Genomic DNA, 27,094 nt, shown 5'->3' on the forward strand with positions numbered 1-27,094 from the left:
CCTCCCCTTTTCCCCCCAATAGACCCCAGTGTTTAGTGCTCCCCTTTCTGTGTCCATGTGTTCTCATTTTTCATCACCCACCTATGAGTGAGAATATGCGGTGTTTCATTTTCTGTTCTTGTGTCAGTTTGCTGAGGATGATGTTCTCCAGATTCATCCATGTCCCTACAAACGACACGAACTCATCATTTCTGATTGCTGCATAATACTCCATGGTGTATATGTGCCACATTTTTCCAATCCAGTCTATTATCAATGGGCATTTGGGTTGATTCCAGGTCTTTGCTATTGTAAACAGTGCTGCAATGAACATTCGTGTTCATGTGTCCTTATAGTAGAAGGATTTATAGTCTTTTGGATATATACCCAGTAATGGGATTGCTGGGTCAAATGGAATTTCTATTTCTAAGGCCTTGAGGAATCACCACACTGTCTTCCACAATGGTTGAACTAATTTACACTCCCACCAACAGTGTAAAAGTGTTCCTTTTTCTCCACATCCTCTCCAGCATCTGTTGTCTCCAGATTTTTTAATGATCGCCATTCTAAGTGGCGTGAGATGGTATCTCAATGTGGTTTTGATTTGCATCTCTCTGATGACCAGTGACGATGAGCATTTTTTCATATGATTGTTGGCCTCATATATGTCTTCTTTCGTAAAGTGTCTGTTCATATCCTTTGCCCACTTTTGATTAACAAAACACCAAAAGCATTGGCAACAAAAGCCAAAATAGACAAATGGGACCTAATGAAACTCCACAGCTATTTATACACTTTAGAGCCCTGTCTTTTGATGTTTAATGAAAGACTAATGAAGACTAAACATCCTTTGAGGCATGAAGGATTGAAGGTCTCACAGTAGAAGGCCAGAGTACTGTGATATTTCAGAAGATGTTATTCCTGGAGCTACACAGCTCATATTGTAAAGATATCACAAGTACAAACACGAAGGACTAAATCTATGCAATTTATTTGTTTAGAGTTTATTACCACCACTAGAGAGTAAGTTTCCTGAGACCAAGAACACATTGCCTATTTGTCATAGCTGACTTCTGTGCCAAGAAAAATGTTTAAATAAGAGGTTACAAAATGTATGAAAGCTGTTGGGACTTTAATTCTTCTTGTTTAGAATTTGCACTAAAACTTGGAGGTAGAAGCCGTAAAGGCTAAAACTAAAATCTTTGAGGTGAAGTAGAATTGTAAAGGGAAGATAGGCTCTTTGGGTGAGGAACTCTATAGAGACCTACTAAATGTTTATATGCGTCAATCACTAGTGAGGATTCAAAAATGAAGATGTGTTCTGTGACACAATGGATGTAATCATATTCCTGTTCACTATTTCATTACAGGTCCTGTTCTCCTGAACTCTCACCTCTGTTACAAGCCTGAATAAGATTAAATGAGACAGAATAAGAGTATTACAGAATTTGTCCTCCTGGGCTTCTCTCAGGATCCTGATGTGCAAAAAGCATTATTTGTCATGTTTTTACTCACATACTTCATGACAATGGTGGGGAACCTGCTCATTGTGGTGACTATTACTGCCAGCCCTTCCTTAGGTTCCCCAATGTACTTCTTCCTTGCCTGCCTGTCATTTATAGATGCTGCATATTCCACTATCATTTCTCCCAAATTGACTGTGGACTTACTCTGTGACAAAAAGACTATTTCCCTCCCAGCTTGCATGGGCCAGCTATTTATAGACCACTTATTTGGTGGTGCTGAGATCTTCCTCCTGGTGGTGATGGCCTATGATCGCTATGTGGCCCTCTGTAAGCCCCTGCACTATTTGACCATCATGAATACACAGGTTTGCATCCTTCTGTTGGTGTTGGCCGTGACTGGAGGTTTTGTTCATTCTGTGTTTCAAATTGTTGTTGTGTACAGTCTCCCTTTCTGTGGCCCCAATGTGATTGACCACTTTGTCTGTGACATGTACCCGTTATTGAAACTGGCATGCACTGACACCTACTTTATAGGCCTCACTGTGGTTTTCAATGGTGGAGCAATCTGTATGATCATCTTTACCCTTCTTCTAATCTCCTATGGAGCCATCCTAAACTCCCTTAAAACTTACAGTCAGGAAGGGAGGCGTAAAGCCCTGTCTACCTGCAGCTCCCACATCACCGTGGTGGTCCTGTTTTTTGTTCCCTGTATTTTCATATATGTTAGACCAGTTTCAAACTTTCCTATTGATAAATTTATAACTGTGTTTTATACAGTTATCACACCCATGTTGAATCCCTTAATATACACATTGAGAAATTCAGAGATGAGAAATGCTTTAGAAAAACTCTTGTGTAAAAGCTAACTACAGTTAGAATAAGAGTGTTCCTCTTCATGTAGATAAGGAGGCATGTATTCAAGGTCTTCCCAGTGAGGTATTCAGATTTCTAAGGGTAAGTCAAGGATATCAAAGTGAGAAGACAGGATTTGGAGGCTTATGGCCCAATTAAGAAGTCATCTCATCATGGCATCTGATTGAAGTTCAAGATCTCAACATCTATATCCAGCCTGAGTGTGGATGGGGCTCCATGGGTGCAGTTGCTATTGTGCGTGTGTTAAGTTATATTTTTTCCTATTTACAGATCTTTGAGATAGGGTATTTCTTCCATATGCCTAGCACACAATGGGGAAAGGGAGGAATAGGTAATAAAATGGAGGCTCCTGTTCAAAACAAAATGCTATGGTGCTTCCTTTAGTGTAGTTTATTTAAAGACTTTGTAGAATATACAATCATCATATTCACAAATATTTTTGAAACTAGCCCTTCTCAGACTTGAACTGAAACACTGTATGCTGTCAGATAAACTCTTAAGAATCTGAGAATTGTTTGTCTAATTTAAGGTACTTATGATACACAGCGTTAAATTTTTCTGCATTCTCTCCAAGTCTTACATCCACATGTTTGAAATGGCATTTATTTTGATGACCTTTCTTGCTTTTAGAGTACTTAGCTCTTTGCAGAGACTGGAAAGGGGAACCAGTGTTATCTTTGAAGCCAGCAGTTTCTGGTTCTTTTATGCTTCTTGTAAATTCTGTCTGAAAAATGTAACATTTAATCTTTTCATTAATTAAAAAAATCTATTATTATATGATACACTGGTAAAAGAAACAACTTCAATGTTCAATATTCTACTTGTCAATTTTCGCCAAATCCTTCTGCTTGCTTAAGTACATTTTTTATTTTCTGCCTTACTGTGGGTGACAGAATTACTAAATTTTTTCAGCACTGGACAGTGACTCACTTTTTTCATAGCCTGTGGAACACTTACGTCTGTCTTTTCAGCCTTCACATATAATATCCTGGAGGCCCCTGTTTTGGGCACTAAAGCCAATGCTATAGACTTTAAATTGTTGTTACTGGCACTAAGCCTTAAGGTGTCACTTTTTATTCTGGTCCTATCTTCATGTATGGTGCAAGGCTCCACAGTTTTTTTTGAGTTCAAACAACCATCATTTTTATTTTATCTCAAAATTTTGTGAACCAGGGATTCAGGCAGTTGTTGGCTGGGTATTTCTTCTGTTTTGTGCGGCAAAAACTGAAGCCACTCTCTTATTCACCTGATAACTGAGTATTATTTAAGATGCAGGATAACTTAATTCACATTTATAGTGTACTAGAAGAGATGACAGTAAGAGATGCGCTGGGTCCCTTTTCCTATCCCTTTAAATGAGGGATCACAAGATCACTACAGAGAATAGTCAGGCTTTTTACATGGTGCTCAGTGATCCCAGTGGTAGAGTAGATGGGTCCAGCCAGTTAACAGCTATGTTCAGAACTGGCACAAGGTCGCTTGCATCATGTTCTATTTGTCGGAGTGGTCACAGGATAGATTTGAGGTTACAGAAATAGAAGATAACCCTTGCTGGGGAAGTTGCAAAGTCACTATGCAGAGAAAGATGCAGAACAATTGTCCATATCTCAAAAAGAGCATATTGGAGTTTTATTCACTTTACGTTGCATCTATAAATGATCTTATACTAATAATATCTTAACAATGTTTTGTTTTTAGATTCCTGAATACAGTACATCTGTTTGGTAGTATAAATGTTTATTTTTGAAGAGTATTTGTTTTAGTTGTTGTTAGTCTAGGGATCTTCCTTATTTATTACTAAGTATTTATATTTTTAGATTTCACCACAGGTTTTTAATCAAAAAAATTCCCATTGTCATTGTTGCTAGGAATTATAAAGGAAAGTTAATTTTTTATTTGACACTTGAATTCTATAAATTTGCTAAATTTACTTCTTATTCCTACAAAGTTATATCTGTAGATTCTTTAGGGTTGTCTGAAATACTATCATGTTATCTACAAGTAAAGATAGCTCATTACTTGGAAATATACAGGAATGTTTTAGTTTCTCTTTGCGTCATTTTTAGAAGGTTATCCTTTCCCTACATTTTACCTGTCATCTAAGCTTTCAAATTAATTAAAACAATGTGTTTCATAACAATCCTTTTCTAACCTTTTAAAGTTTAGAGGATCTGTGGGATGATCATTTGTTTTATTATTTCTGGTATTAGTAATTTGAATTTCTCTTTCTTTTCTCTTGATCACTCTTGTAGCAGTTTATCAATTTCTTCATAAAGATACCAGATTTTGGCTATTTTTATTTTCTCTATGTTTTTCATTTTATTGCTTTTTGATCTTATATTTATATCTTTTCATATACTTACCTTGATTTTCATTTACTTTTCTTGTTCTAGCTTCTTAACGTGAAGGCTCAGATGGCTGCTTTTAAACATTTATTTTAAATGTAAGCATTTTTGGCTATACACTTTTCTTTAAGCACTGTTTTGATGACCCCTCAATGTTTTAATATTTTTTATTGCTTAGTTCTAAATATTTGCTTATTTCCATTATAATTTTTTCTTTGATTCATAGGTTCACTAAATATTTATTGGCATGATTTTCAATATTTGAAGAATATTCTAGATATATTTATGAGTTATTTATTTATAGCAGCATGTGGAATTGGATCTTGTGGATATTGAAATGAAGAAGGACATTTATTAGGCTGCATGAGGAATGTTTATCAGTGTGAAGATAATCTACCAAAGATTTATGTGGCACAAGGTTTATGTTGACAAATTATTGAGCATATACTGTGTGTCAAACATATAGAAGAAAGCATTCTAAGTTTGTAGGGTGATATCATTCCGGATGGCACCATGACTCACCCACGCCATTCCAATGTTCTACCTAGACAATAGCTTTTAGGTGATGGGATGCGTGGTCATAGCTGTGAATTCTATGGTGGTGAGTAATTTGGTTTATTTACTAGAAAAGGTATTCTCTGGTTATAAATGGCAATGATCATGATACCATGGCAATGGATAATGGATTATTCCCCATGAATAATAAATAAGACTAAAGTGCTGGAACAATCATATAACCAGAATACATAATATAATGACAGGATACTGTGTCTATTACATTGAGATTTGCAATGAGGTAAGCTGCCACAGGTTGTTGGTGGTTTTGCTAGCTATTTGTGTCATGTTAGGGAGTCAATGATGAACATTGCTGATGGCATTTTGGACCCAGGGCACTGACAGTAGCCAGAGCAGCCATGGTTAAAGGCAAATGATATTCTTCTTTGAGCCTTTGTCAAGTATTCATCTCTGCCACAGTGACTACAAAGATGACTGAAAAAAGAAGTCTGACTGATATCCAATTATAGTTCATGTTGCTGACCAGATTTCTGTAGGCCTCCTTTGCAGTACATTCGCTTTTATAGGCAATTATGTGGGAAACTAACTGTTGCATTTGGTGCCCATTCTGGGATATTCATACCACTCCAATTGCTTTGTAATCATTTTTCCATTGTTGAATTTCAAAATTCCTCAACATCTTATCAAATCTTTTAGCCATGTTCCTGAATCTTTGTTGACCTAGAACTCAGGCTATTTCTCTTTCCATATGAAATGGAAAACCAAACGCAATTCTCAAAATACCGCTCACTGGGATGCTTTGCTTCACTTCAGTGCTTCAGTAACGCCTTCCAGGGAGAGTACTGTGCAGCATTTGTACAGTTTTACCTGCTTTTGCCAACAGAAGATTGGTAACATCTTCTGTTGTTGTCTTTCAAATGTAGTTTGTTCTTGTTGTTTCTAGTGTTATTGAGGTATATTTCACAAATATTTTATGTACTTAAAGTATATAATATGATATTTGATAAATGTATACATTGTGAAGTGATTACCACTATGAAGCTAATTAATGTATCCATTAAATCACATAGTTACCTTCACTTGTGGTAAGAACACTTAAGGTATATTCTCTTAGCAAATTTCATTTATCCAGTATGTATTGCTAATTATGATCAACATGCTGTACCTGAGCTTTTCAGAAGTTATTCATAGTACATAACAGAACTTTAACCCTTTTACCAACATCTCATTTTCTTCAGCCCCAGTCCCTGGCAACCACCATTCTAGTCTCTGGCTTTTATGAGTTTGACTTTTCTTAGATTGCAAACATAAGTGAGATCATGCTGCATTTATGTTTCCATAGAGAAAAGAACCCTTGTGCACTATTGCTGGAAATGTAAATTGCTATGGCCATTATATGAAACTCTATAGAGGTTCCTCAAAAAATTATAATTAAAAATATAATCTAGCAATGGGACTTCCTGTGATATGTGTAAAGGAAATGAAATTAATATCCTGAAGGATGCCTGCACTTCTATATATAGGTTAGCATTATTCACAGTAGCCAAGATATGAAAAAATGTCCATCAAATATAAATGGGTAAAGACAGTACATATCCAGTGTTGAATAATATATATGTATCTATATACCTAATATGAATCATTAGTTATAATCTCATGCTGTCCCTTAGATTACCAGAATTTGTTCATTCTGCCTAGCTCAAAATTTGTGCCCTATATATATAATATAGTATTATGCAATAAATACATTTATAACTCAATATTATTCAACCTTAAAAAAGAAGAAAATACTGCCATTTTTGGCAATGTGTATGGACCTGAGGGCATGAATAACTTTATTATTTTATTTCACTTTTAATTGATGAATAATAATATTACTATTTATAGGGTACAATATAATATTTTGAGATCACTTGCAGTAACATGGATGAACATGGAGTACATTATGTTAAGTGAAATTAGTTCTTGAATTAACGTTTTGTGCATTAGTTTTTCAGTCTTTGTTACTTTCTAATTAATACAACTAAGATTTTGGCTGACTTTTACTAGCTTTGTTAGGTTGTATTTTTATAAACATTAAGCTCAAAATATTTTATGATTTCCGTTGTGATTTACTTTACCGATAGGTTGTTAAAAAGTGATTTACTTACTGTTCAAATATGCAGGAATTTCTGGAGAATTTTATTTTATTTATTATATTTTTTATTTTTCCATAAGTTATTGGGGTACTGGTAGTACAGGTGGTATTTGGTTACATGAGTAAGTTATTTAGTGGTGATTTGTGAGATTTTGATACACCATCTGCAAAATCATATTGGTTGTCTTTTATTCCTCACCCCCTCCCACTCTTCTCCCCAAGTCTCTAAAGTCATTGTATCATTCTTATGCCTTTGTGTCCTCTATGTAATAGCTCAGGTCTTACATATCAGTGAGAACATACAATGTTTGGTTTTCCATTATTGATAAACTTCACTTAGAATAATAGTCTCCAGTCTCATCTAGGCCATTGCAAATGCTGTTAATTCATTCCTTTTTATGGCTGCATAGTATTCCTGCATATATATATCTACATATATATATGTTCCTTTATCCACTGAATTTGTAGATTGCTTTTGGCAGCGTGGTCATTTTCATAATATTGATTCTACCTATCCATGAGCATGGGATGCATTTCCGTTTGTTCATGTCATCTATGAATTTTCTCATCAATGTTCTGTAGTTTTCCATGTAGAGGTCTTTTGACTCCTTGGTTAGGTACATTCCTAAGCATTTTATTTTTAATTTTTTTGCTGCTATTGTAAAAGGGATTGAGTTCTTGATTTGATTCTCCACTCAGTGGCTGTTGGTATGTAGAAGAATTACTGATTTGTGTACATTAATCTTGTGTCTGGAAACTTTGTTGAATTATTTTGCTTGTTCTAGGATCTTTCTGAAGGAGTCCTTAGGGTTTTCATGGTAAATGGTCATATCATCAGCAAACAGTGATAGTTTCAATTCCTCTTTAGCTATTTGGATGCCCTTTATTTCTTTCTCTTGTCTGGTTGCTCTGGCTTGGACTTCCAGTCCTATGTTGAAGAGGAGTGGTGAGAGTGGGCATCCTTGTTCCCATTCGCAGAAGGAATGCTTTCAACTTTTCCCCCTTCACTATTGTGTTGGTTGTGGGTTTGTCATATATAGCTTTTATTACATTAAGATTTGTCTCTTGCATGCTGATTTTGCCAAGAGTTTTTATTATAAAAGGATGCTGGATTTTGTTGAATGTTTTTCCTGCATCTATTGAAACAATCATGTAATTTTTGTTTTTAATTCTGTTTAGGTGGTATATAACATTTATTGACTTGTATATGTTAAAACATCCCTGCATCCTGGTATGACACTCACTTGATGTTGGTGTATTATCCGTTTGACACGTTGTTAGACTTTGTTAGCTAGCATTTTTTTTTAAGGATTTTAGCATCTATGTTCATCAAAGAGATCAATCTCTAGTTTTCTTTTTTGGTTATGTTCTTTCCTGGTTTTGGTATTAGGGTGATGCTGGCTTCATAGAATGAATTAGGGAGGGTTCCTTTTCTCTCTATCTTGTGAAATAGAGTCAAAAAAATTGGTACAACTTCTCTTTTGAATGTCTTGTGAAATTGTGCTGTGAATCTGTCTGGTCTTGGATTTTTTCTTGTTGGTAATTTTTAAATTACCATTTCAATCTTGCTGCTTGTTATTGGTCTCTTCAGGGTCGCTAATTCTTCCTGATTTAAGTTAGGAGGGTTGTAGTTTTCTAGGAATTTATCCATATCTGCCCCATTTAGGTCAATCTATTTTTTTAAGTCTTGTGAAAGTCTTATGAAGTTCTATTTTTAGGTACACACCAATTTACAATTGTACCAACTTCTAATATTCCCACTACTGAGATTTTGTCATTAGAAACATATTGTTTCTGGCAGTGTTTCTTGTCTTGAAGTCTATTTTTATCTGCTATTATTATGGAAACAGTGTTCTTTTAGTCAGAGTTTATATAGTTTATTCCTCTATTTTATTTTCACATTTTTAATCCTGTTATATAAGATGTTTCTCTCATAAGACTGTTATTATTGAGTCCTCTTTTCTAAATATGGAACATTTGCTCATTTATTTTCTTAAATAAAATTAATCATGTATTTTGTTTTATATTTACTATATTTCTATTTGTTTTGTGTTTAATAATGTTGCATATAGTTTACATTCATTTCAATTTACTCCCATGTTACCTCTTTCTATTACTCTTTATTCTTTCTTGCATTTCGTTTTTTCTATGTCAGTGTTCTTTTCTTCTTTATGAAGATCGTTATTTAGAGTTCTGAGTATTATAGTCTTTGGCTGATCACAAAAATCTCTAAGCGTATTTTTTCATCTGGTCAAAAAAATTTCTACATTTTGCCTTTATTTCTGTAAGATTACAAAATTGATGTTTAATTATATATTAACATTTATTTTTATTTAGCTCCATCAAGTTTTTTAATGTTGTGGTTTTTACTGCTTCTCTTAAAAAAATAGATTGTCAGACTTACTGTTATTTCTTTTTGTTTTATTTTGCTTTGTCGCTTCTATTTATCCTTTTAAAATTATTTATTCTCATAAAAGTTTTTTATGAGCTTTTAAACTCCATTAATTTATAGCTTAACGTATTTCAACAGTTATGGAAAAATTTCAGCCATCTGTTTGAACTTAGCTGAAGAACGCAGTGTCCTGGTGTACTGGGAAACATCTGGACAGCAAAGTGTGTGACCCCACCCAACTCTGCCCTTGGTAGCCAGGCAGGCAACACCTGCTAGAGCTTATGGTTCATAAAACTTACTTCTATGTGACCTCAGCTGGAGGGCACAGCCTCCTATTGTCCGTGGAAATATGCAGATGGCAAGGTGCATGACACTGCAGCCACCCTGCCACTGGTAGCCAGGTGGGAAACCATGCTATAGCTTCCAGCCTGGTGGCCCTGCTTCTGTGTGAAATCAGCCTGTGGGCTGAGCCTCCTGTTGTTTTGGGAAGCACACAGATGGCAGGGTAGACAACTCCATTCACTCTGCCACTGATAGCTATGTGGGCAATGCCAGCTGGAACTTCTCGCTCAGCAGTCCCACTTCTGTGGGAACTCAGGTTAGGGGCACAGTATCCTGTTGTCTCAGGAAACACCCTGTAGGCAGAGCATGTAACTCTGCCCATTCCTGCCACTGGTAGCCAGGTGGGCAATGCCTTCTAGAGCTTCCAGCCAGGGGCCCTGCTTTTGTGGGAACTCAGCCAGTATACACAGCCTCCTGTTGTCCCAGGAAGCAACCAGATGGCAGACTGGCATCTCCTACCACCCCTGATACTGGTAGGCAGTCAAGGCATGTCTTCTGGAGCCTAGATCCCTGGGGTCCTACTTATACCTGAATTTGCTGAGGTGCACAGCCTCCCATTGCCCTGGAAATACCCAGATGACAGGGCAGGCATCTCCCCCTAGCTTGCATCCCATAGCCAGATGTGCCACACTTTCTAGAATTTTCAACCCAGTGGTCCTATTTCTGGCAGGCACAATCCCATGTTCCCCAGGAAGTACGTGGACAGCAGATTAGGGTTGACCAGGCAGGGATATGCCTTGTCTTCCAGCTGTGGCCCCTGCTTGAAGTAATCCCATGAACCAGAACATGCAACAAAAGAAATGTGGGCATGGAGACAGTAATTTAAGGGGGCTCCTCCAATAGTCATGAGTGGACTAGACTCGAAGTCAACAGAACGTGCCTTATACCGTAATGAAACTCACAAGGGCATCAAAGAAGATAAAAGGAAAAAAATCCATCCAAGGGACAGAAACTTCAGAAATTGAAGGAACATCAGTCTACACAAATGAGAAAGAAGCAGTGCTAGAATTGAGGCAACTCAAAAGCCAGAGTGCCTTTCTTCCTCCCAACAACCATACTAGTTCCCCATCAAGGGTTCTTAACTGGGCTAAAACGAATGAAATGACAGAATAGGATTTAGAATATGGATAGTAATGAAGATCATTGACATTTAGGAGAATATATATTCAGGAGAACCCTATAGATGAAATAGCCACTATGAAAAGGAACCAAACTCATCAAATAGAGCTAAAAAGCACACTATAAGAATTGTATAATGTAATCACAAGTATCAACAGTAAAGTATACCAAGTTGAGAAGAATCTCAGAGCTTGAGTACTTGATGTCTTAAATAACTTAGACAAAAGAAAAATAAATAAATAGAATGAATAAAACCTCCGAGAAACATGGGATTATGTCAAGACCAAATCTATGACTTACCAGCATCTCTAAAGAGATCCCCATCTCTTTCAAAATTGACCACACATTCAGATCCAGGAAATGCAGAGAACCCCTGAGAGATACAACACAAGAAGACTATCCCCAAGACACATAATCATCAGATTCTCCAAGGTCAATATGAAAGAAAAAAACATGTTAAAGGCATCTAGAAAAAAGGGGCAGGTCATCTACAAAGGAATTCCTGTCAAGATAACAGTGGACATTTTAGCAGAAACTCTGCAAGCCAGAAGAGGTTGGGAGCTTGTATTTGGCATTCTTAAAGAAAAGAAATGAAATTCGAGCCCAGAATCTCATATCCGGCCAAATTAAGCTTCATAAGTGTAGGAGAAATAGACCCTTAGGCCCTTAGACCTTTTCAGACAAGCAAATACTGAGGGTATTTGTTACTACCAGAACTGCCTTCCAAGAGGTCCTGAAAGGAGAGCTTAATATGGAAAGGCAAGGCAGTTGCCAACCACTACAAAAACACACTGAAGCCCATAGACCAGTGGCACTATAAAGCAGCCACACAAACGAGTTTGCATAATAACTAGCTAACAACAAAATGACAGGATAAAATCCATACATAACAATACTATTCTTGAATGTAAACAGGCTAAATTTTCCAGTTAAAAGGCATCAAGTGTCAAGATGGATGAAGAAGCAAGACCTAATGGTATGCTGTCTTCAAAAGACCAATCTCACATGCAGTGACATCCATAGACTTAAACAGATGAAGAAACATCTACCATGCAAATGGAAGATAGAGAAAAGCAGAAGTTGCAATCCTAGTTTCAGAAAAAATGGACTTTAAGCCAATAAATATCAAGAAGGACAAAGAAGAGCATTATGCAATGGTAAAAAGTTCATTTCAGAAAGAAGACCTAACTATACTAAGTATTCATGCACCTAACACAGGAGCACCCAGATTCACAAAACAAGTTCTTAGAAACATACAAAGCAGTATTAATTTCCACACAATGATAGTGTGAGAGTTCAACACCCCACTGATATATAGACAGATTATCCAGGCAGAAATTAACAAAGATATTTGGGATCTGAACTCAACACTTGACCAAATGGATGTAATGTACATCTACAGAATTGTCTACCCCCAAACAACAGAAACTATATTCTTCTCATAATCACATGGCAACTAGTCCAAAATTGACCACACAATTGGACATAAAACAATTCTTAGCAAATGGAAAAGAACAGAAATCATACCAAATACACTCTTGGACCATGGTGAAATACAAACAGAAATGGATATTAAGAAATTTATTCAAAACAATATGATTACATGGAAATTAAGCAACCTACACCAGAATGACTTTGGGTAAGTAACAAACTTAAGGCAGAAATCAAGAAATTCTTTGAGACTGATGAGAACAAAGATAAAACATAGCAGAATCTCTGGGACACAGCTAAGGCAGTAGTATTAAGAGGGAAGTTTATAGCACTGAATGCTCACATCAAAAAATTAGAGAGATTTCAAAGTACAACCTACCATCAGAACTAGTAAGACTAGAAAAGCAAGAGCAAGCCAACCCCAAAGCTAGCAGAAGACAAGCAATAACAAAAATTAGAGCTGAACTGAAGGAAATTGAGACATAAAAGACCACACAAAAGATCAATGAAATCAGCCTTTGTTCTTTGAAAAAATTAATAAGATAGATAGACTGCTAACTAGAATAATGAAAAAGAAGAGAGAAGATTCAAATAATCACAATCAGAAATGACAGAGGTAATGTTATCACAAACCCCATAAAAATACAAAATCCCTCAGAGACTGTTATAAACACCTCTATCCACCCAAACCAGGAAATCTAGAAGAAAGGGATAAATTCTTGGACACATGAAACCTCCCAACAGTGAACCAGGAAGAAATTGAATCCCTGAAGAGACCAATAATCAGTTCCAAACTGAATCACTAATAAAAAGCCTAACAACCAGAAAAAACCCAGGACCAGATAGATTCACAGTTGCATTCTACCAGGCATTAAATAGTAGTTGGTGCCATTACTATGGAAAGTATTTCAAAAAATGGAAAAGGAAGGATTCCTCCTTAACTCATTCTGTCAGGCCAGCATCATTCTCATAACAAAACTTGGCAGAGACACAACAATAAAATAAAATTTTATGCCTATATCCTTGATAAACACAGATGTAAAAATTCTCAACAAAACACTAGCAAATCCAATCCGGTAGCACATAAAAAAATCTAATCTGCCTTGATCAAATTGGCCCTATCTGTGGGATGCAAGGTTGATTTAACATATGCTAATGCAAAAATGTGATTCAACACATAAACAGAACTAAAGACAAAAGCCACATAGTTATGTTGATAGATGCTGAAAACACTTATAATAAAATTCAATGTCTCTGCATGTTAAAAACCCTCAATAAATTAGGAATTGAAGGAATATAGTTCAAAATAACAGAGGCCATCTAATGCAGACCTATAGTCAATAATATACTGAATGGGCAAAAGCTGGAAGCATTCCCCTTGAAAATTGGCACAAGCCAAGAATGCCTTCTTTTACTGCTTCTATTTAACATAGTTTGAGAAGTCCTGGTCAGAGTAATCAAACAAGAGAAATGAAATGCAAAGAAAAAATATAGGAAGAGCAGAAATCCAACTATCACATTTTGCAGACAGCACGATTCTATATCTAGAAAACCCCATAGGCTCTGCCAAAAAGCTTCTTACTCTGTTAAACACCTTTAGCAAAGTTTCAGGATACAAAATTAACATACAATAATTGGTACCATTACTATGTATCAATAGCATCAAAGCCAAGAGCCAAATGGGGAAAGTAATCCCATTTGTAGTTGTCATAGAGTAAATTATCTAGAAATAGAGCTAAGTCAGGAGGTGAAACATCTCTACAATGAGAATTATAAAACACTGTTAAAAGAAATCAGAGGTGACACAAATAAATACAAAACATCAATTCTCTTGGATAGTAAGAAGCAATATTGTTAAAATACCCATACTTCCCAAAGAAATGTACACATTCAATGCATTTCTATCAAACTATCATGACATTCTTCACAGAATTAGGAAAAAGCATTTTAAAATTCACAGGGAACCACAAAAGAGCTCTAAAGGCCAAGATAATCCTAAGCAAAAAGAATAAAGCTGGAGGCATCACATTACCTGACTTCAAACTATACTGCTATACTACAGGACTACAGTAACCAGAAGAACATGGTAGTGGTACAAAAGCAGACACATAGACCAATGGAACAGTATAGAGCATCAAAATAACGCCGCACACCTATAACCAACTGATCTTTGACAAAGTCAACAAAACCCAGCAATGTGGAAAGAACTCCCGATTGAATAAATCATACTCAGATGACTGGCTAGCCGGATGTAGAAGACTGAAACTGGACCCCTACCTTACATCATATACAAAAATTAACTCAAGATGAATTAATAGTTTAAATGTAAAACTTAAACTATAAAACCCTGAAAAGTAACCTAAAATAACCTTTCTGAACATAGGATTTCACAATGTTTTTTTATTTTTGTTTTTATTTATTACACTTTAAGTTCTGGGATACATGTACAAAACATGAAAGTTTGTTACATAGGTATACATATGTCATGGTGGTTTGCTTCACCCATCAACCCGTCATCTAGGTTTTAAGCCCTGTATGCATTAGGTATTTGTCCTAATGCTCTCCCTCCCTTGGCCCCTACCCCGGACAGTCCCCTGGTGTGTAATGTTCCCTTTCCTGTGTTCATATGTTCTCATTGTACAACTCTCAATTATGAGTGAGAACAGGCAGTGTTTGCTTTTCTGTTCCTGTATTAGTTTGCTGAGAATGATGGTTTCCAGCTTCATTCATGTCCCTACGAAGGACAGGAACTGATTCTTTTTTATGGCCGCATAGTATTGCATGGTGTATATGTACCACATTTTCTTTATCCAGTTTATCATTGATGGGCATTTGGATTGGTTTCAAGTTTTTGTTATTGTAAGTAGTGCTGCAACAGACATATATGTGTATGTGTCTATGTAGTAGAAAGATTTAAAATCTTTTGGGTATATACCCAGTAATGGGATTGCTGGGTCAAATAGCGTTTCTGGGTCTAGATCTTGAGGAATTGCCACACTGTCACAATGAATGAACTAATTTACACTCCCACCAACAGTATAAAAGCATTCCTATTTCTCCACAGCCTCTCCAGCATCTGTTGTTTCCTGAATTTATAATGATTGTCTTTCTAACTGATGTGAGGTGGTAATTCATTGTGGTTTTAATTTGCATTTTTCTATGACCAGTGATGATGAACTTTTTTTGGTGTGTTTGTTGCAGTATAAATGTCTTCTTTTGAGAAGTGTCTGCTTATATCCTTCACCAATTTTTTGATGGGGTTGTTTGTTTGTTTCTTGTAAATTTGTTTAAGTTCTTTGGTAAATTCTGGATATTAGACCTTTGTCAGATGGATAGATTGCAAAAATTTTCTTGTATTTTGTAGGTTGCCTGTTCACTCTGATGATAGTTTCTTTTGCTCTGCAGAAACTCTTTAGTTTAATTCAATCCCATTTGTCAATTTTGGCTTTTGTTGCAGTTGTTTTTGGTGTTTTGGTCATGAAGTCTTTGTCCATGCCTATGTCCTGAATGGTGTTACCTAGGTGTTCCTCTAGGGTTTTTATAGTTTTAGGTTTTACATTTAAGTCTTTAATTCATCTTGAGTTAATTTTTGTAGAAGGTATAAGGAAGGGGTTCAGTTTCAGTTTTCTGCATGTGGCTAGCCAGCATACCAGCTATTTTATTTATTTAATAATTTAATAAATCATTAAACAGGAAATCCTTTCCCCATTGCTTGCTTTTGTCAGGTTTGTCAAAGATCAGATGGTTGTAGATGTGTGGTGCTATTTCTGAGGCCTCTGCTCTATTCCATTGGTCTGTATACCTGTTTTGGTACCAGTACCATGCTGTTTTGGTTACTATAGTTTTGTAATATGGATTGTAGTCAGGTAGTGAGATGTCTCCAGCTTTGTTCTTTTTGCTTAGAATTATCTTGGCTATGTGGGCTTTTTTCTTGGTTCTCTATAAAATTTAAAGTGGATTTAAAAAATTCTATGAAAAATTAAATGGTAGCTTAATGGAAATAGCATTGAACATAGAAATTACTTTGGGCAGTATGGCCATTATCATGATATTGATTTTTCTTAACTTTGAGCATAAAATGTTTTGGAGGCAATGCCACAGATCTATAACCATCTGATCTTTGACAAACATGACAAAAACAAGCAATGGGGAAAGGATTCTCTGTTTAATAAATGGTGTTGGGAAAATTGGCTAGCCATGTGCAGAAAGCAGAAAATGGACCCTTTCCTGACACTTTACACTAAAATTAACTCCAGATGGATTAAAGACTTAAACATAAGACCTAACGCTGTAAAAACCCTAGAAGAAAACCTAGGCAAAACCATTCAGGACATAGGCATAGGCAAGGACTTCATGACTAGAACACCAAAAGCATCGGCAACAAAAGCCAAAATAGACAAATGGGATCGAATTAAACTTCAGAGCTTCTGTACAGCAAATGAAAAAATCATTAAGGTGAACTGGCAACAAAGAGAATAGGAAAAAATTTTTGCCATCTGACAAAGGGCTAATAAATAAAAAAAGGAAAAAAAAAAAGAAAAAAAAAAGGAAAAAATGCTTAACATAATGAAATATTAGAAAAATGCAAATCAAAAGCACAATTAGTTACCATTCCACAACAGTCAAAATAGTTAATATCAAATGGTGATAAAATAACAGATGATGGTAATGTTGCAAAGAAAAGGGAATGCTTATACACTGCTGGTGGGAGTGTAAATTTCTTCATTATGGAAAGCAGTGTGGCAATCAATGATCTAGAAACAGAATTAACATTTCACCCAGCAATCTCATTATTAAGTATATACTCAAAGGAACAGAAATTGTTTTATTATAAAAATTCAGCAAAGCATAGTGTATTAGTCTGTTTTCTCAGTGCTGATTACAGCACCGTGCCATGCCTGAGTCTGGCAATTTACAGAGGAAAGAATTATAATGGACTTACTGTTCTAAGAGGCTGGAGAGACCATACAACCATGGCAGAAGGTAAGGAGGAGCAAGTTATGTTTTACATGGATAGCATCAGGCAAAAAGAGATTGTTCAGGCAAACTCCTTATTATAAAACAATCAGATCTCCTGAGACTTATTCACTATCATGAGAACAGCTTGGGAAATACCTGCCCCCATGATTTGATTACTTCCCATCAGGTCTCTCCCACAACATGTGGGAATTAAAGATGAGATTTGGGTACAGACAGAGACAAACCATATCAATCTGCACCTATCCACTCCCAAATCTCATGTCCTAACGTTTCAAAATGAATCATGCTTCCCAATAGTTCCCCAAAGTTTTAACTCACTTCAGCATTAACTTAAAAGTTCACAGTCCAAAGTCTCATCTGAGACAAGGCAAGTCCCTTCTGCCTATGAGCCTGTAAAATCAAAAGCAAATTAGTTACTTTCTAGATACAATGGAGGTACAGACATTGGGTAAGTACAATCATTACAAATGGGAGAAATTGGCCAAACAAAGGGGCTACAGGTCCCATGCAAGTCTGAAATCCAGTGGAGGAGTCAAATCTTAAAGCTCCAAAATTATCTCCTTTGACCCCATGTCTCACATCCAGGTCATGCTGATTTAAAAGCTGGATTCCCATGGTCTTGTATGGCTCTGTTTCTGTGGCTTTGCAGGGTATAACCTTCCTTCTGGCTGGTTACATAAGCTGGTGTTGTGTCTGTAGCTTTTCCAGGTGCATGATGCAAGCTGTCAGTGGATCTACCATTCTGGAGTTTGGAGCATGGTGGTTTTCTTTTCATAGCTCCACTAGGCAGCACCCAAGTGGTGACTCTGTGGTGGGGCTCTAACCCCACATTTCCCTTCCACATTGCCCTAGGAGAGGCTCTCCATGAGTTTTCTCCCCCTGCAGCAAACTTCTGCCTGGACATCCAGGCATTTCCATATATCATTTGAAACCTAGGTGGAGGTTCCCCAAATGAAATTCTTGACTTCTGTGCACCTGCAGGTACAACATCTGTGGAGGCTGCCCAGGCTTGGGGCTTGCACCCTCTGAAGCCACATCTTAAACTGTACCTTTCCCCCTTTAAGTAATGGCTGGAGCAGTTGTGATGCAGGACACCAAGGCCCTATACTGCACACAGCAGAGGGACACTGGATCTGGCCCAAGAAACATTTTTCCTTCTAGGTCTCAGAGCCTGTGATCAGAGAGGCTGCTGCAAAGTTCTCTGACATGCCTCAGAGATGTTTTTCACATTGTCTTGGTGATGAACATTTGCTCCTTATTACCTATTCAGATATCTGCAGTCTGCTTTAATTGTTTCTCAGAAAATGAGATTCACTTTTCTATTGCATTGTGACATAGCAAATTTTCCAAACTTCAATGCTCTGCTTTCCTTATAAAACTGAATGTATTTAACAGTACCCATGTCACCCCTTGAATGCTCTGCTGATTAGAAATTTCTTCCAATAGATACCCTAAATCATCTCTCTCAAGTTCAAAGTTCCAATATTCTCTAGGGCAGGGACAAAATGCTGCCAGTCTCTGTAAAACATCACAAGAGTCACCTTTGCTTCAGTTCCCAACACGTTCCTCATCTCCATCTGCAACCACCTCAGCCTTGATTTGTTTATACCATTATCAGAATTGTAGTCAAAGCCATTGAACAACTATCTAGAAAATTCCAATCTTGCCCACATTTTCCTGTCTTCTGAGTCCTCAAATGTATTACAACCTCTGGCTGTTACCCAGCTTGAAAGTTGCTTCTTTATTTTGGGTTATGTTTTCAGTGGTGCCCCACTCTACTGGTACCAATTTACTGTTTTAGTTCATTTTCACACTGCTGATGAAGACGTACCCAAGACTGAGCAATTTACAAAAGAAAGGTTTAATGGACTCACAGTTTGAAGTGGCTGGTGGGGCCTCACAATCATGGCAGTAGACAAAGAACAAGTCGTGTCTTACACGGATGGCAGCAGGTAAATAGAGAGTTTGTGCAGGCACAGTCCCTCTTATAAAACCATCAGATATCATGAGTCTTACTCACAATCAAGAAAACAGCACGAGAAAGACCTACCCCCATCATTCAATTACCTTCCACTGGGTCCCTCTCACAACACCTGTGAATTCAAGATGAGATCTGGGTAGGGACACAGCCAATCAATATCACATATATTAATTACCACAATATTTACAATAGCAAAGATATAGAATCCAACTAAATGCTCATGAACAGTAGACTGGATAAAAAAATTGGTACATATACACCATGGAATACTATGCAGCAATAAAAACATTGAGATCATATCCTTTCTAGCACCATGTAGAGACCCAGAGGCCATTATCTTAGCATACTACAACAAATACTGCATATTCTTCTTTATTTCAGTCAGAGATAAGACTGGTTGTTAAAGATAAACAAGAAGAACAAACACATGGATACTAGAAGGGGAGCAAACAGATGCTGAGGCCTTCTTAATAGGGAATGTTGGGAGTAGGAAGTGTATCAGAAGAAATACCTATCAAATGGTATGCTTATTATCTAGGTGATGAAACATCTGTCCACCAAAACCCCCATGACATCCAGTTTATCTATATAACAAGCCTGCACATGTATTCCTGAACCTAAAAAATTGTAGCCATACATCTTCAAATATTTTACCTATCCTCTTTCTGCAATTATAATTCAATGCATGTTAGAGTTTTGCATTGTGAACTTTATGCTTCTTTTATACCATTTTCTGCATTTACTTTATTGCTCTCTGCTTTGTTCTGCATATTTTCTTCTAATCTTTTTCTAATTTCCTATTTCTCTCTTTAACTGTTTCTAATCTTCTGTTACACCCAACCTTTGAGTTCCTAATTTTGTGTATTGTGTATTTTAGTTTTCAAATTTAGTTTGTTCAATGTATTAAGCATCTTGTGTTTTAATTATTTGTATACACTAGGCACATTTAAAAACACTTTTCATTATTTGAATCATTCATAACTTTTATTTTGCTTTCTTCTTTTGATCAGGACTTGTCTTCTCCTACACTTTGTTATTTTTGAGTGCTGCATTTTGCATATAAAAATGGTACAACATATTAAGATTTTTATTATATTGGTTTTCTTCTTTTTTTTTTTGAGATGGAGTTTCACTCTTGTTGCCCAGGCTGGAGTACAATGGTGCAATCTTGGCTCACTGCAACCTCCACCTCCTGGGTTCAAGCAATTCTCCTACCTTAGCCTCCCAAGTAGCTGGGACTACAGGCACTCACCACCATGCCCAGCCAATTTTTTTTTTTATTAGAGACAGGGTTTGACCATGTTGACCAGGATGGTCTTGATTTCTTGATCTTGTGATCTGTCCACCTCGGCCTCCCAAAGTGCTGTGATTACAGGTGTGAGCCACCTATGTTGATTTTCTTTAAAAGAGGATTAACTATTTTTCTAGCTGGCAGCTAAGATTGAAGATCTAAAAATTCCAGACAACATTAATCCAATGAAGAAATGAGATGACCTAAGCTGGGCTTGAGTTCCTTTGCATACTACTCCATTGTCTACTTATCCCTACTCCAAGAATAAATTCTTCTGTGGTCTCAAATGAAAGCCTGGTTGTTTACAAAGGACTCCTTTCCTTGGTAAATTTTGAGGTTCACTTATTCTTCAGGCAACAACGTCAATATAAAGCTCCACCCAATTTTTAAGGCTTTCACTTATGGCTTTAGACTTAATCCATACTCTTAGAGAAAAGAACCCAAAAGCAAGTTTAGCTCTCTGGCTTTTCTTTGAAATGTCATTCCCACAAATTCTTTACTTATTAAAGTTTTTAAATGCTTTGAAGTGCATGTATTTCACATTTTTCTAGCTCTTCTGTTTTTTCTTATTTTCAACTTGGCGTAAAACAAGTGATTTCTGCTTTTTTAGAAGATAAATTATGTATTATATCTATATTTTACTGTCCACTTTGGCAATTAATGTGAGTTATAGAGAATTGCTGCAGACTATGGCATATTTTGAGGCAATATGTATATCAGTTGATATTTTCAATGTATTTTTAATTGGAGCAAATAAATTCAGATTCTGGGTTGTCATAGGCATCAACTGAGCTAGCAAACACTTTTGCCTCATTTAGATAAATGGAAAGCACTGGCAGCTCTTTGACTTCACCTGGAAGGGACATAGAGAATTATGTCTTATTCTTATATTAATTCTCCATCATGGAGTCATAATTTAACACATAGTACCTTTGCTCACATCAAATCATTTTTCAGAATTAAAGATAGGTTTGTGCATCTTTTACCACTTATGAATAAGAGAATGTAGCATCTAGATGTGCTCTTTAAATCTTAGAAGTGATCCAAATTACATTTGGGTTGGCTAGATTTAAACCATTTATTAGGCAAGTTGAAAACTGCCAGCTTTTAGTGGATGTTACTATATAATAAATCCTGTTTAGTGGTGCCTATTCCATAATAAATATCTTTAGCTGGTTCAGATAAGTATTTATAGGACTCTATACCTAAGGCTCCTATGACACAGAAGTTTCAGCATTTAACTAGACATACAATAAGGTAAAGATGCTCAGTGGAGCCAAGGACAAGCCAGTTTATGGAAAGAGCAATGTAAATCCTTAGGGAATGATTCCCTTGTTGGAAAATTACAATGTATTCTTTGTAAAAATAGTTATTGAATTAATATTCAAGAAAATTAAGGGAATGAATTAATGGACTATATATCATTATGGTTGCATCTGACACAAATTCAGGCCTTGATCAAAATCCCATAGACTGACCTAAAATTACAGAACCGTGACTATCTTTCAATAAATAGAACATCATGAAATACTGCATATTCTCACTCATAGGTGGGTGATGAAAAATGAGAACACATGGACACAGGGAAGGGAGTACCAAACACTGGGGTCTATTGGGGGGAAGAGGGGAGGGACAGCGGCGGGGGGAGCTGGGGAGGGATAGCCTGGGGAGAAATGCCAAATGTGGGTGAAGGGGAGGAAGGCAGCAAAACACACTGCCATGTGTGTACCTATGCAAATGTCTTGCATGTTCTGCACATGTACCCCAAAACCTAAAATGCAATAAAAAAAACAAAACATCAACTTCAGTTCAAAGCTTTCTGCCTTTGAGCGTCAGGGCTTCTTGGCTACAGACTTCTAACAGCAAGGGTAAGGCACCTCTTTGCTGGTTTTGTAATTCAGTAAGAAAATATAGGGATGATTCCTTATGGCTGAAATATTACTTGCTTTCCCTAAGTATTTCATAATATAAAACTCATATTTTATTGTTCAATTTACTTTAGAATTTTCTTATTTACATCACAGGCTTTACATATTACTTGGCATTCAGCTCCTCTTCCTTGGCAAGAGCCAAGTTTTTTCCTTAGGGATTGTTCTAGGGAAAAACGTTTCTAGAGATAACTTCATATGAATTTGTACTGAATATTCTAATTAACTGACCCACATTGACCTTGCTGTCTCTTTCATTTAAAACAGTGATGATGTAAAAGTCACATACCGTGTCTACACACATAAATGGAAGAATTATTTTCCTGATAAGAAAACCCAAGTGGTATTTCAAGAGTTAAACTCCCACCAAAGGTAGAGTATGCCTTCAGTTTGTATCTAATTCTCTAGGTGTGATGTTTTCTTGTCATATCCACCATTGCTTGTAATAATTTGTGAAAGGTCTCAATTTCCTGGAATGAGATTGGGAAGATATGGAGATCTACATTTACTTAGGAAAGAAGTGTTTTAGGACTATGTTATTTGAATAACTGAAAGATTTAATTTAAGCCGAACTCTTCAACCTTTTAGTCATTCAAATAGCTTATTTCTAAGACGAGTTCTTTCCTAATTAAAAGCGAGAGAAATCTCTACCATTGACTTTTTTTGCAAAGTTAATTCCTTGCATTTTCCTTGTTAGTTACAGAGCTCAATAGCTCAAAAGCACATAAGTGTTATCATAATTTCTCAATCACAGTAAAATACTTATGGTTGCTTCACCATAATTGACCGAGAAGAGAAGCATTTAAATAATGAATTTTAGTGTTGCTAAATTTTTTGTTTGTTTGTTTGTGCCACTGAATAATGAACTTGTCCAGGTTAACTTCCACTAATTAGGTCAATTTTATATAGTCATGCAAATGCAGAATCTTTGTTTTTCTATGAATAAATTTGTTCAGCAGGTGAGAATATTCAACTACCTTTTTACAGTAAATATGGACACTATGTTTAAGCACCTTTATATTTTTGGCACTTGCTGTGATTACTTTTATTGTTTTCTGAAAAAGTGAAATAATGAGTAGCCTGTGTGAAAAAATGAAAACTGTAGCCACTAAAAACTATTTCTAGATCCATGGATAAGTCATTCATTTTCCTGTGTTTTATGATCACACATAGATGTGTAAAGTATCTACAGCAATCCTCAATAAAAGAAGCATTGATTTTTTTTGGACCAATGACAAAACTCAAGATGTGAATTCTTGACAGGGATATTCATTGGAAATTCCTGTGATATGTTTAAAAATGGCTGTCTTATTTATCATATATTTTTATTGGAGGAATTCTAATTGAGAAAATTAAGCTAGTAAAACACAGGCATTAATCAGAGTATACAAAGTATATTTGGTTTTAGATTATAGTCTGATAGGCATTTATTTTTCTTTTTGCCATTAAGTAGAGAAACATGTTCCATGTTACATCTATAATAAATAAACCAATAGATTCATCATCTTTATTTAGAAGATATAATATTTTACATGATGTTAATGAATACATATAATTACTTTTAGATATATTTGACTAAAGAATTAAAAATTGCATATCATGTCAAGTGTGTTAACGTGTAAAGGAATCAATGACTCTTATGTTCTGCAAGCATGATACAGATTTTTGTATGTAAATCTAAAAATTATCTCAGCAAACATAATAGTATGTGCATGTAAAGAAACCCATGATTCAGAAAGTAACTTGTGTACTATCATTAAAAAACATTTATAACTGTATTCGTTAAGTACTTTGGAGGCTTGTTTTTGTGTTATGGAATTTTATCTTTTAAAAATGTCACATTGTGAAGAAATTGAGTTAAATCTCTTTTCATTAGAAAAGTGTTAACTTAGTGGTTTAAGTTAATAGTCCTTATGCTATCTTTCAGTTCTGTAAGATATTAAATCTTTGACCACTTAAACTACAGGGGATAGTTTACATGTCCTATTTTTTTTCAAGTAAACTGTGAAACTGCCCAATAGAAGATTTAGCTTGATGAAATTTATCACTGATGATTACAAGAGAAAAAGAACTAATAACTTGCAGCAAGTAAAGTGTGAAGAAAAAGAGAACGGGATGTAGACTACATTATACACTTGTGTTCTTCAGCAGGTGTGTCTTATTAGTCTCCAGCTTCAACAATGACAGAACTCGGAAATCAGCTGGAAGAGATAGTGTGAATGACACATAGGCTGCTCATCACAGCGGGCTTCTAGAGATGGCTCTCCTCCTGCACGCATGCTCCTCCATTGCCAGATGTATGTAAACAGCATCATCTTGTCTACATTTAAGGCTTAGTCATTCTGTAGGTTTCTTCAGCAGCGAATAATCAGAAAGTTGGGTTTGTATCTCTGCTTGTCCTATTGTTCTTTTTTCTTTAAGTTTGTCTTTCAACATCAGATCTACAGACAAAGAGAAACTAATAATTTTTTCTTTTTGAAATTTCTTCTATTTAATTATTTTTACTAGGATATGGTCTGTATCAATTTTTTTGGCTACTCCAAAAAGCCTCCTGAGTCACCCCAGGGAACCAAAGGAGGTTATGCTTCCAGTGTTTCCTTGTTAAAAGAAATCTTTTGAAGAAGAATTTTAAAAGGATACTAACCTCACTTAATTATCACACTAATCTTATTACTTGTAGATACTCATTTATTAACTATAATTTGTTATCTTATTTGATTCTTCTTTTCTTTCATCTTCAATATGTAGCCATGTCTGTGCTGATAGATCCAATTTTTCCTATAATTCTGCTTACTTCTCAAGATACATCACACCACAGTTAAATTATTACTTCTATATAATTGAATCAATGATTCCTAAGATATATAATTTTATTATATGTATGTATGCCTCTCAGGAGTTTATGAGGTGCAGTTGTCTTACTCATTTCATCTTGGACTGCGTCTATAAATCTTATCAAGTTGGCAAAGATCTCAATTATTTGTTCTGATCCAGTGTTCACAGTGAAGCATTCAAGATCACTAGTAATAGCTATCAGATATTCAGACTTTATCAGGTGCCAGCCACTGTTCTAGACACTTTACTTTGTTGCAATAAAATAACAGCTATAAGAGGTAAGAACTCTTGGTATCTCCATTCTAAAAATGATGAAAGTGAAGCAAAAAGAGCTTCAGTAAGTAGCCCAAAGTCACATAGTAATTGGCGTATCTGGGATTGCAGCAGAGGCAGTGTGGCTGGAGGGTCTGCATTATTTACCACAGTGCTCTGTTTTCTCTCCAAAGGAATCTTGAAACTTAAATAGGTACACAGTGCATGAGGAGCATATAATCATTATTTGCTCACTGTATTTGTCAAATATCACATATACAGGCTGGCATTTTTCATGCAACTGTCATAAGCTTGAAAATTGTTATTTAATAATAAAAATGTAAAAAATGAAAAAATGTCAGCTGAATAGAATAATGTAGGGTGGCACTAATAGTTTCTTAGGTAATTTGACTGGGAAGAATTATGAGTCCGTCTAGTTCAATCCCACTGTTTTCAAATTAGCAAACTGAGACAGATTTATATTTACATCTAGAAAGCGACTTGAACTCATGCCTTCTTACATTAAGATTGGAATTTTCCCTTGAGTATGCTTCCTTTTGGAATATGGATGCTGAGGTTCTATTTTTGAGTGCTCTTAATACCTAGATAGCATTATGAGTGAAACCATGTCCTACAGTTATTTACCTCTCTTTTAAATTTCTGTTTTCTCCTCCCTCACTACCTGGTTCGCCCCAAAAGTTTTGAAAAAAAAAATATCAGCTGTGCATGTGTTAGTTAGTTTGTGACACTTATGAGTTAGTTGAGTTCAGTTCAATATTAATTGCTGAAAATCAGGATAGTGTATGTAGATGTGGTAAGAATTGTGGTATAGGCAAGAATAAAGTGGAGAGATATACAGCTCCTTAGAAAGCAGACAATCACAGATTAAGACTAAGTAATTGTTCTAGGGTACAGTTTACTAACTAATTTGTAGTTATGTGATACATTTCAAAGTCTAGTCTCTTGACGTTTAATGAGAGATTCATGAAGACTACACATCTTTGAGACATGAAGGACTAAAGGTTTAACAATGGAATGCCATAGGACCGAGTGAGACATATCAGAAGATGTTATTTCTGGTGTTACACAGGTCATATTATAAGAATATGACAACTACTACAAACTCACAGGGCTGAATTAATGCCAATTTACTTATGTCAGTTTTAGCACTACCACTAGAGTAAATTTCTTGAGAGCAGGAACCTGTTTATCATAGCTGATTTCTGT

At 35.9% G+C, this 27,094-nt stretch overlaps 1 protein-coding gene across 1 annotated transcript; it reads left to right on the forward strand.

Moving 5' to 3' along the window:
* The first annotated feature begins 1,355 nt into the window (after window positions 1–1,355).
* Window positions 1,356–3,064, forward strand: LOC100400317 (olfactory receptor 4A5-like). The gene has a single exon (XM_035264347.3). It carries the CDS (start codon window positions 1,400–1,402, stop codon window positions 2,309–2,311), a length of 912 nt encoding a protein of 303 aa, XP_035120238.3. The 5' UTR covers window positions 1,356–1,399; the 3' UTR covers window positions 2,312–3,064.
* The last annotated feature ends 24,030 nt before the right edge of the window (window positions 3,065–27,094 follow it).

This window comes from Callithrix jacchus, chromosome 10 (genome assembly GCF_049354715.1).
Source record: "Callithrix jacchus isolate 240 chromosome 10, calJac240_pri, whole genome shotgun sequence".
Taxonomy (NCBI): domain Eukaryota; kingdom Metazoa; phylum Chordata; class Mammalia; order Primates; family Cebidae; genus Callithrix; species Callithrix jacchus.

Bases quoted from the DNA above. Each gene is read 5' to 3' on its own strand.
- LOC100400317 (XM_035264347.3), top strand. From the start codon at position 1,400: ATGAGACAGAATAAGAGTATTACAGAATTTGTCCTCCTGGGCTTCTCT.